Source organism: Chiroxiphia lanceolata, chromosome 3, assembly GCF_009829145.1.
Source record: "Chiroxiphia lanceolata isolate bChiLan1 chromosome 3, bChiLan1.pri, whole genome shotgun sequence".
Classification (NCBI taxonomy): domain Eukaryota; kingdom Metazoa; phylum Chordata; class Aves; order Passeriformes; family Pipridae; genus Chiroxiphia; species Chiroxiphia lanceolata.
In genome coordinates this window covers 83,697,983-83,710,109 of record NC_045639.1, presented here as the reverse complement: position 1 = coordinate 83,710,109, position 12,127 = coordinate 83,697,983, and the positions used below count along the sequence as shown (strand labels likewise).

At 35.7% G+C, this 12,127-nt stretch overlaps 1 protein-coding gene across 2 annotated transcripts in view; it reads right to left on the bottom strand.

Moving 5' to 3' along the window:
* PHIP (pleckstrin homology domain interacting protein) overlaps positions 1 to 12,127 on the bottom strand; it is a 106,750-nt gene that overhangs the window by 58,907 nt on the left and 35,716 nt on the right. For both annotated transcript variants that reach the window (XM_032681208.1, XM_032681207.1), the window contains exons 10-15: positions 11,762 to 11,832; positions 10,901 to 11,001; positions 10,748 to 10,788; positions 9,441 to 9,539; positions 7,351 to 7,504; positions 6,399 to 6,533 (exon numbers count right to left, since the gene is read on the bottom strand). In XM_032681208.1, coding sequence (XP_032537099.1) covers positions 6,399 to 6,533; positions 7,351 to 7,504; positions 9,441 to 9,539; positions 10,748 to 10,788; positions 10,901 to 11,001; positions 11,762 to 11,832 — 601 coding nt within the window. The remainder of the gene's footprint in view (positions 1 to 6,398; positions 6,534 to 7,350; positions 7,505 to 9,440; positions 9,540 to 10,747; positions 10,789 to 10,900; positions 11,002 to 11,761; positions 11,833 to 12,127) is intronic.

Here is a 12,127-nt window from a genome sequence, read left to right as displayed (position 1 = left end):
GCTGTTTACATAGTACCTGTTTTAATGCATGTTTTTTAATACAGATAGAAGAAACTATGCTTATCACACCAGCCGAATCTTTGAATAAGCTATCAAACACTTCCTGAAATAAACACAAAAGTGCGTAAGTCCTTACCTCGTTTAAAAAATGTTCATATTTAAGGTCTAAGTTTCATAATCTATTGATAATTAATAAATATATTAGAAAGAATATACTCAAATGACAACAAGTCACAGGCTTTCTAGTTCTGGATACAATGCCTGTTTACATAAAATTTAACTAATGCATTTTACATGAAAGTGTGGGACCACTCATCATGAGATTCCAACAGGAGAGTGTCTAGAATCAAAGCAAACAGTGGGATTCTAGTACAGAGATCTAGATGAAAATATGCCCCAGTTAAAAAAAAAAAAAAAAAAAAAAACAAAACCAAATCTCTTCCCCCAGACACATGAAAACCCGTAAAAAGGCTCATTTTACCTTACAGGAACTACAGCTATCAATGACACCGTCCTTCTAGGTCTCAATGAAACAGCTCTCAATGTCTTAGCTCCAGGATCAGAGTTTTTCAAAAATAGCCAAGAAATGCAACTTTGGCCTGTACCTTCTCCAATAGTGATGCAATAGGCAGGTCAGCCTTCCCCTCACACTTTGCAATTTTAAAGGTTTGTTTTGGTTTATTTCTTTTTTCTGACCATTTTCATAAAAGTGGGACAGAGGGCATAAGAAAAACAAACACCAATTCATGCACTAAGAGTTACACAATCATCCACTATTCTTGAACTACCAATATGGTTTCCAGGGCAAGCAACATTTACACAGCAACAGAGAGGATAACAGACAGTGGTGTTTCTGGGAGAGATTAAAGCTTTTCTTCCACAAATATAACTGATTTGTCATTTCAAAGGAAACTGAGGGTGGGAAAGGGGGAGAGCAGGTTCAGTAAGAATTTCTTTTTCTTCCTCCTCCTCCAAAAGAATCAGAAAATTGCTTCAAATCACTAGTTAACATATTTAAAATTCTCATGCATTTCTGAAACATACTCCTGGTATTTCTACATGCTCTGATGAAATGCTTTGGCATTTAGAAAAAGACTCATCTTCAAATACACAACAGTTAGAAATATATAGTGTGACCTTTAAGTGCCAAAGGCTAAGGTGGCTTAGCTTTCCAGCAAGTCAGATAGTCACAAAGGTATGAGGATTTTGAAGTATTCGGATCTGTGAATTTAATACAAGACCGTAAAAACATTCTTTTTGTATCAGTATTTCAAAGCATTCTTCAGAATACGATGAAAGGACTAAGGCCACCTTTGCTGGCTCCAGAACTACCACACAGAGCATGTTGCAAAGGACACCACAATACATGACCATGCTCAGAAAGACTGTCTTAAAGCTACAGCAACGTAATAAGAAGCAGTCCAAATGAACACTTTGCAATCGGGAACACATTAAGATTACAAATAAGTAAAAGGCTTTCAGGCACACAGGAAGCCCCTGAGGCACACGAATCATGCCAGACATAAGGCGGCACACTGCTGGCTACAGCAAAGCCTGACTTCTCAAAGATGCAACTCACAATGAGAGTCAATCCAGTAAGACAGAAGAGCAACATCTAGCCATTAAAGGTCTTTTGTTGTTAGTTTTGTTTGGGATTTTTTGGAAATCTGTTGACCAGAAGAATAATTTTTTTCTTGAAAGGCTTCAATACTCCTAACTTGACTAATTTCTACATTACACAAAGATTTCTTAAACATCGTAAGGCTAAGGCTTTATTAACTAAAACACAAGCTTTCTGATTCAGTAATTGCAATGCCTACCTATAGAATCTGCCAAGTCATATATCAGATTTAGGCAAAGCAATGACATTCAAAAATGCAGTAAAAATTTCAATATTTTACAGTGAGAAAGACTGCAAAAATGCCTGCTCTCCCCCAATCTTTCTTGCTACTGTAGTATAGTCTTCATACTTTCAACAGCATAATTTTAAGTAACAGGAGTCACCATATGTTCCTGCAACTGTTCATAAAGATATGCTGTAAACCAAGTTATTAAAAAAAAAATTTAAAGAAAAACAAACTAACTAAAAAAAAAAAAATCCAAAGGCAAAGAACAGAACTACAGGGCTGTATAGAACCTAAAATCTTTTAGGAAACTTCTTTTAATATTCTTCTACAGGGTAGCCCACTCATGGGACAAGAACTATCAGCTTTATCACAAGAGAACCCTACACTCAAAGGCCCCAGACAGAACACTTTTTGCAAGCAGTCTGAATCAGCAGAGCTCAGCCTCAAAAGATACTGCTTACAGGAAACAACAGAAGACCAAAAAATAACAATCAAGGGCAGCACTGTAACACCACAAACCTAATTAGGGTCAGACTCAAGGAACTCCAGTACTCAATGTCCAAATCGCAACACCAACCAAAATTAAATCACCAAACCAAACAAAAAGTTGTGCATCTGCCTAACATTACTAGATATCTTTTTGATGTGGAAGATTCTTAAGTCCCAGCAGTTTTCTTCTTTCCCCTCGTACATTCTCAGAATTGAGAAACTTGTGCCTAAGGCCTAAGGGAAGTAAAAATGTTAAGGCTAAGCTGAAGCATATACCATCCAAGTGACAACCCTAGCATTCCTAAGAAACCAACAGTGTCAGATCTATTAAGAAGCAACTTAGTGAGAACACCTGAAAGAAAACAGACACTATGACAAGAACTGAATGGTGTACAGCTTCTACTTACGACCTAACAGAACACTCATCCTACAAATTCAAGTCTGTCTGAAGCCAAAGATAATTTCTACCACTTTCTAATTTACCTAGAACATGATCTCTCCACAGCGGCACAACTTCAGGGGAAAACTGGGAAGAAGTCCTGTCTAGACATCTATAGCCGAGATGTCCTCCTAGGTAAGTGGTACATGTTGAACTGAGCACCTTACCACCAAGGAGAGAACAGAATCTAGGTCTTCCATTTTCCAGTTCTACGGCTAAGACAATCCCAAAAGGTGAGTGCCACCTGCTCCTGTGCCCTCCTTCAGGAAAGGAGGGACCTCCCTCAGTTGTTGGAAAGCTGCCTAACCACACAAGGGAAACATGCCTCGTTGCAGCTTTAGTAAGGAGCTGTATTTCAAATATATCTCTATGTACATTATCAAGCAGTGGCTTTCACTAGACAGCCCACCATTCAGCGTATTTTTTCCCCTGAATCATCCACTAAGACACCTATATCTCATACACTGTTCAGCAAAATGAGCGACAATTTAAACATTTACAAGGGTCTGTGCTGTTCTTCTGTAGCAATAACACTATTTTTGTGAAATATATAAGGTCTGGAACAGTTGGCTGCAGCAACCACTTAAGGTTTATTACTCTGTCTTTTTGGAATGCTCAGTTGTACCTGGGAAATACAGCATGTGAAACTGCCTAATATTACAACACTAAAGCCACAACCTCATTGGTTCCTTGGAAAAGTGAATGACAAATACACCAAGAACACATTCTTCATTAGCAGCTGTTTAATTCAGGACTGGCACAAATATTACATAGGCCAAAAAACAAATACCTGCATTCGCACATGCAATTTAAAACCATTTCAGGACTTATTTGTTTCAGCTCAAAATTGCCTAAAAAGCTTAACCATCTCACACTCTTGTGTGAGATTTCACTCTCTGGCATAGCAAATACATTCCATGAGTTTAGGTGACTCAGGTCACTGAATTAAACCAGTTTTGAATGTTTACACAATTAGACCAAATGAAATAAAGAGTACAGGTCAAAACGTGAAATCAATAAAATATATATACTTACTGAAAGCAAACCCATGTGACATTTATGGGACTAAGATTATTATTAATCATAAAGACCAAAATCTGGCAAACAGACCATTCTTCGAATTAACCGTGACTGTGACAATTGATTTAATAGCAAATCTTAAGTTTAAAAACCTGGGAGAGAACGTTCTGTAGCATAACCAGAGTCACCTAATGGGACTGATTTGTAACCAGTAAGGCACAAATAAATGGAGGAATCAAAGTTCAAGTTAAATGCAAAACAAAAAGTATACTTGGTTACTACGGCTTTCTCTGCAATTTCACATTCATTGACTAGATAAAAGAATTAAGTTTCAAACTGATTGACACTGCTTGCATCCCTCGAATTTAATTTTTTTTTTTTATGCTGACAATGAAGGCATTTGAAATAGGATAGAAAGCAACTTAAAAATATCCATCTCTGCTTTAGGGATTTGCCACAAGGCTTTCAATGTAAAAGCAATGCATCTAAGATAGGAATACCTGACTGGACTAACATTAAGCCAACAGCCATTTATGAATCTGCTAATTCAGCCAACATTCCCAAGGTCTCAACTTTTTTTTTTAAGGAGCTGTTGCTATGATAAAGTCACCCAGTGGTAGTTCTGGTACCACAGACCAGGTAATGATAATGAGAGGTTCCTGAATGGTAAAGCAGATATCTCACGTCATTCAACTCTTTGGTTTGGTTGCTCCAGATGATGTTCCCTGTTTGATCCAAAAGAACCCAATCTGTAAAAATTCCCCATCCTCTTAACAGAAATACAAATAGTATTTATCAGAAGTATGAGATGACATATTGAGCAAGTCAGTGAAGGTAACAGTGCTTTTCAGAATAATTTAATAGTGGCTAATCCACTGAAGTTCCCAGCTAGTATGTCATTTAAGAAATGGAGAAGACTGGCAGCTCTGTATGTATTTGTGCCCTCCTGTAGTAAACCAGAACACTTAACATTTGCAGCTCTGCAAGGTAACTGTGCAACGTCCTCTCCCTAACCCTGTCATCTAAGAAAACCTCTAATTTTCATCCATGTCCTTTGAAGCATCAAACACAGAAGACTGGTTGGAGAAATATTCAGACCATAGAGAGATGCCTCTCTTGCATACCTGGCTCATACAACTGAATCAATGAGTTGGAGACAAACTGATTGCCAGATTTACAATTCCCCTTACCTCACACAGCAGGCAGACTTTCTCATATTAATTTCTAGCATGAAGCACAGTTTACTAGCTGGCGAGATCATCTGATTGTCTACAAATTTCTCTGACTCTGAAGATCTTAAAACATATATGACTTCTATGCTTTTTAGGTGTTTGTGTTGCACTGCACTCTCAAAATTAGTATTTCAGTCTTTCAGGGGTTGCCTGACATCACAGGCACCCGTAATTTAGATCCTGACAGCTCTTAAATGGCCTTGCCTTATAAAGAACAGATGAGCTCAGCCTCTTCTAACCTTAAACTTCATGAAAACCACCACAGATCCATTTTAAGTAGTACTGGAAAGGCAAGCTAACAATTCAGTGAGAACATAGACCTCAACTGGTAACAGGGATCAGCACTGAGTAATGAAGATCTGTGCTCATAGCTCCAAGATGATTGTCTTGGATCCTTCATAAGTTCAGTTACAGAAATCAATGCAGAGGGAACACTACTGAACCTAGGTCAGTGCTGAAGCAGTTTCAGTTGCTCTCTCTCTGATTCAGCTTGGCTGAATTTCCTCAGACTTTATGAACTGTACTGTAGTGCACATGTCAAAATTTTTCTTCAGGTTCAGAGTGACCTTCCTAGCTTGACTGCATTTCTAAACACCCCTTTTTTGAGAGTATGTCTATGGTAGGTCTCTTCTTCAGATGATCTTCTTTACGCTGGTCTACAAGACTGCCATTCCACTATGGCTGAAGCCCATTTGTCTACTCTCAGCATTCCAAATGATTCAGTATATTCTACAAAGACTTCTGTAATTTTCTCCAAGAGACAGTCTTAATTGCATAACACATCATTACCTCTTTGAGGAAAAAGATATGTACAATGGAACAGATGAAAATACCTATTGCATCCACCTTGCAGAAGAATTAGTTTAGTGCAGAACAGACCAAATCTGAAACCTGCATGTGGAGGAGCTCTACACAGAAAGGCTGAAAGTACTCAGTCCAGTGGGTCAAGGCAGCACACAACATTGTATGAGATCAGGTAACTCCTGAAGAGCTTCAGCCAGATTAAGAATTAGTAATGCAAAAATAAACCAAGTTCCACCTTGGCTCCCCAGGCAGGAAACAGAGCACTAAAGGAGGGTCTCTGTGACCCTGTCTTTTAGGCATGATCTCTGACAATGTAGCTAACACTCCAATTTTATGTGGATCAAGCATATAGAAAGACAACACTACAAAATACAGCCAAAGGAACAACTTCTTACATTACAGATTTACTCTTTGCCTCACTAAACTGAACAGCAATTTCTCTTGACTTCACCAGATGCAGGACCTTGCCCTATACAGATGCTTCGAGATGGTCTATATAAGAATGTACTAAAAACAAAAACTTCAAAAGGGTTGCTTTGGCATATCTGCATAAAACACAATAATTACCATGTTGAAGTAAGATCGGATTTTGACCCCTCTTGCCAAATCCCAAACTATGACATTTCCATCATGTCCAGCAGAGAAGAGAACTCTTGGATCAAATGGATGAGGTTCAAGCACAAACACTTCATCTTCATGCCCCTGAAAATAAAGACACACCAAGAAGAACAAGAGTATTGTCTCAAATACTTACCTAAGAATTCGATATGGTAACACTAGCAACTGCCACATTAAACTATGAAAATGTCCAAAGAATTATTTTGATGACACTTTAGCATTTGGTAATTTTGAGTCTTAACATTCCACAGATTTCCAATTTTTTAGGCAGAGTATTAGTTAGGAATTTAATTTAAACCAATAAAGAATCAAATATACAAATAAAAATTAGAGAACAACATCTCCAAAATTAATATTCTATTTTAAAGCTTTGCACTAAGTATTTTCATCTCTAAGCAGAGCATCTAGTTACCTAGAGTTACCTATTTTCTCAGTTACAAAAAAAAAAATCATATTAGTAAAATTGTTGATTTATTTTAGCTAGAAGACTAATTTTTTGTGGAATGATGTGACTCATAGAATGACTAGGTTGCACAAGTGTCTGCTTAAATGGGGCAAATTTATCCTTTAACAGTATTTCAAAACATTTATCACATTAAATAAAGGAAAAAAAAATCCAACAACTGTTTCCTTCTCTCCTTCAAGATAGCACTTCAGTAAAAAAAACCAAAACCAAAGAGTCCAAAGTCAGTTTCAGATATCTTGAACAGCAGTGGTTTTTTGCAACTTTAAAGCTTTATTTTCTAATAAGCAGCTCACAGACATCTCTATTGCACTTCAATTATCTGGAAACATTTGTCAAGGCAGTTTTCAGATAGGAAAAAACATATAAGGAAGAATGTTGATGATGTACACATAAATTTTGCATTCAGGATTGATAAATCAAGATGGTACACTTTACCATGAGAATGTGGATGAGTTGGCCAGTAAAAGAATTCCAAACTTTCAGAGTCATGTTATTTACTGCAGTTATAACAGAGTTGTCATGGCGGTCCCATGCCACCATGGTCACTTTCAGCTTTGTGATCTTATCTTCAACTCCTTGCAAACTTTGTCTAAAACCAAAGAGCAAAAAAATTCAAAGCCATCCCACTATGCCAAAATAGTTTAATGCTACTAACAAGTAAAAGTATTTCTGTATTTTGCTGTATTATTAAGAACAGATGCATTACTTCTTTAAGAAACTGCAGAAATGAAAGATATTTTCCATTATGTAGCACATACAATTACAAAGAATTGTAGATACTTAAACAATTATAGGGTCTTCTTAGTATCTTACATAATATGTTGATCTGTTTTTTTCCAGAAAATGCCCTCTGATACATGACCTAACTCAATTAAATTTGATAGCTACAGTATTTGTTGTGACATCTAAAGAATGAAAATTCAAACTAATCAACTTATGAACATTAATTTGTCCTGGAGAACACTTGTAGTAAGTAGTTTGAAATATGGAGAAAAGTATTCTATACCTTTAAATTAAATTCTCAGACTACATTTAGTAGTACACCACTACCCCTCTATCACTTTACTATTGGTAATAATGACGCTTAATCTTGCATGAAATCCAAACAATAGTCATCTGTAATATAATCTACCAGAATACTCCAAAATTACATTTTTGTCAGTGTGGTTTAAAGGCTAATCACCCTTGAATTCTCAAGCACATTTATTTCTGGGAAATTATCAGTCAAATGCAACAAGACCATGTTAACACCAAGTAGACAGACAAATACAGAATCTTCCCTATAGAAAGCACTACAACACATCACAAAATAGTATATATTGTACAACTCAATAATAGAAAATGCAGTTATGGCCAGATTCCTTTCTAGATTTGATGCAGAACCCAGGAGGCTTTATAAGCTGAATTCACTCTTCCCCTTTCAGTGCAGCAACTTCATTTTCTTTGATAAAACTGTGCTTGTGTAGAAAAGATCAAATTTGGAATTGCACTTATCCCTCTAGTCACAAGAACAAAACAGAATTCTGCTAAAGGTGCTTTACAGAAATGAGCAGTTCAGGTTCTGGGACAAATTCAGCATTTATGACCACAATGAAGAAGAATCTGTACTTATTTTTCCCAGAATCAGTTAAAATTAAGAATTTTTACTGAGACTAACTCGGTCTGTTATCAAAGTACCAGCATTTTATATATTCCTGTTCAACAGTTTGATAGTCATGTTTTGTTGCATCTGTCCATAACTAACAAGATACTGTTCCATCTAAACACCTAACTAAATTACAGCTTGTTTAGCCTTCTCTTCCATCCCTCTCTTGGTCTTTCACATATATTTCCACAGGATTACTCCTGAAAACATTTTAATTTTTTTTCTACTAAACAGTAGTTCTTCAAACCACTCCATATGAACAGTAAGGGGAAAAAGGTTTATCCCTTAAACCCATTGTACATCTTTTTAATATGTCAACTGGAAAACATCTTCATGCCAAAATAAAAAGGTACAAGTCACAATTCCTACTAAGTAATTCTCCATCTTCAAGCCTCTTTGGTTGCTTGTTCTAGTGTACAGAAGTTTCTCATACCTCTTGTAAATTTTCAGATTTGTTTTAACAAATGAGAACCCATTAAAGAGCAAGTGATTTATTTGCTCTGGCATGCTCTACGTAAAGAACCCTGTTCTGCTCAGTCTCAAGAACAGATCTGACCTGGTTTTCTTGCTCAAGAAATAAATGTCTAAGCCATATAAATAAGACCTTTAATGGGTTTTGAATAATTTTTATTCTTTTAATCTAATCAAAATACTAGCGGAGCTTTTATTAGGACAAGCTAGCTTCCACAGCTGAATATGTAGTCAAATATTTATTTTCATTGGATTTCAAGAGCTATACACATTTAACCAATAATAATTTATGCCCCACTTCTCCTTTTCTCTTGCAGTCTTTTTTATTTTATTTTTTTTAATAAGTCAATAAATTATATCAATGGCCCTCCAGAATCTATCTGATAGCAGAACATTTTACATCACTTACCCCGCTGGGCGAGTAGCCATATCTAACAAAATGCTTTTCCATTCCTTTCGCTTAAATTGCCAGATTCGTGCTGTTCCATCACGGCTTCCACTCACAAACCTAACAAAAGGGGGAAAAAGTTACTCAGAGATCAAAGGCAGATCTGTACAGAAAAGCCCCCTGAAAATTAAGTTCCAGAATTTAGAACTCAAAAAAGGAAGCTATGAGTAAAAAGTTCCAAGAGTGTCAGAATGCTGTACAAATGGTTTGAGGTGAAAACCCCTTCCCATACCAGCAAAAAAATCAAAGGCCTGCAAAAAGTCAAACTTGCTTCCCTATCCTGAACCCCTTCCAAACTAACTGTTCTTTGACCTTTGGTGCGCTTTGCTGAGTTATGACATGGCTCTGGCACAGGGACACCACAACCCAATGAGCATCCTAAGACTGATGCTACTGCATTAGGTAAAGCTAAGGAAGAAACTGAAGGGGTAAAAACAGCTGAAGGACCAAGAGAGCCCTGCCAGCAAAGTACAGACATGATTTAAACCAAAACCTACTCCTATAATGTATTTACAGTATGAAACTCCAACTCTGATATCTTCTCTGGCTGACCTGATTCAAAAAAATAAACCCTAATGATGTGATCTCTACTCCCAGTGGCCAAGAATAAGCTAGCACTGTATAAGTATTATGATATTTATCTGAAGACATTTATTACTTCCTAGCTTGAGTTTCTCCCCCACTCTTTTTTTCCTGAGGTTCAGGGGTAGAAGGAGGAGAAAGAGGTGGGTGGAGCAAAATATATCATGATAAAAGTGTACATTAGAACATCAAATAAATGTAAGTGTCAGATACTTCATAAGAAACTGAACTTTTTTCTTTAGCATCCTTCATATCCAACATCCAGAACTTAGTTAAACATTGAAAAAACATTAGCCTAGCTAAACAAAATATTGTTAGATCTAGTTTGATGTTTTTTCTGTATCCAGAAGTCATTTAACTGAAAAAAATGTTTACATATTAAAATATATCTAAAAATGCATGTACTTTATATGTGAATATATATACATACATACATTTTTTAGGAAGAAATTTCAACTATTTTTATACTCCTTAATTTTGGCAAATTCAAAATACTTTAATCACTACAATGAAAACAACTGCAAAACTGAAGAAGTTCTATTAAAATGAAACAGTGAGATTCCAATAGCTATATATGATTTTACTGGATGAAACTCAAAACAGAAAGTTTTTTTTTTAATAATTACTTCCAAAAACTAGTATTCACAAATGTCAAAAGACTAGATCAAAATAAATATTGTGCTTACCTGCTACTACTATTAGAAAACTGAATGCTGTCAACTTTGTCCTGTATAAAAAAAGAGTAGAAAAAGAAAAAAATTAAATTTCTCTGATTAATCCCATTTTATCCAAATTATTATTTTAATCAAATACATATGTAATTTTTAAAAAGTATTTACAGTATGAAACTCCAACTCTGATATCTTCTCTGGCTGACCTGATCCAAAGAAATAAACCCTAATGATGTGATCTGTACTCCCAGTGGCCAAAAACATTCCACCTGAGAAAAACAAACAGATAAGACTTAAGAAAAGAGGGAAATCTACTGTTATTACAGCATCTTCAAAAGGATGTAACATCAAGTATTTCAACTTATTCTCTGAAATTTATAGATGTATCTCATTTCAGCTACGTCTGTAACTGACCTTTAAGTAAAAAGAAGATTTAGATACTCAAAAGTTTAACTGGAATTAAATTACCTCACATTTACTGTCAGACAAATATGCATTAGCAGATGTATCTGAAAGATTAGCTAACTAGAGTAATTTGCTTGCAACTAAGCCCTTAGAAGCCTAAAATTAAATGGAACTAGAACTTCAGTACATTTTAACATTTTATCCAATTATTTATGTTGCATTCTTCTGTTGCCAGCTCTGGAATCAATGAAATTCAGACCGTGAGAACTCAGTAATCAACACCTTCTTGTACAAATCCCTATAAATTACACCTCAGATAAAGCTGACTCTCAGAATCATTCGAGAAAAAGGTTTTATATCATGTTTTAAAAAGATTTGCAGTCACAAGAGACTTACTTTCAACATTTCATATTTAATCATTTTCAAGAATTTTCATAGACCAAGCATTAATGCATAAATTCTATATTTCTATTTTAAATATTTGGGGGTTTTTAACAGCCACTTTAACTCAAATCCATCTTATTAACAAAAAACATGCTACAGTAACTGTACTGTACTTTATTTTACTCTTCAAATGACTTCTTATATTGATACAAAAAGGGGGGGGGAAATAAAGTCTTTTACCAGCACTAAAAGAAGAACAGATCATTTGGACTCCAGGTCGAGGACGTTCTGTAAACTTCGTTGGCCTTGGACTACAAATAAAGAAACAGTTGAATAATTTCCTAATAGGGTTTCAAAAAAATAAGTCAGTATCATAGAAATAAAGCACAGAAGGATAAAATTAAATATGAAAGAACAGATGGTTGCCCATCTATAAACAATTTCATGTGCCTATGCTTCATGATCCGATCTTTAGGGAACTGACATCCAGATGGACTAAGTAATCAATGTATCAAGGAGAGTTGTATCACAACTTAAATCCCATTCCTCTCTTCCCTCTGATAATTCTATACAAAACACTCTCCTAAAGTCATCAGCAAAGCAGAA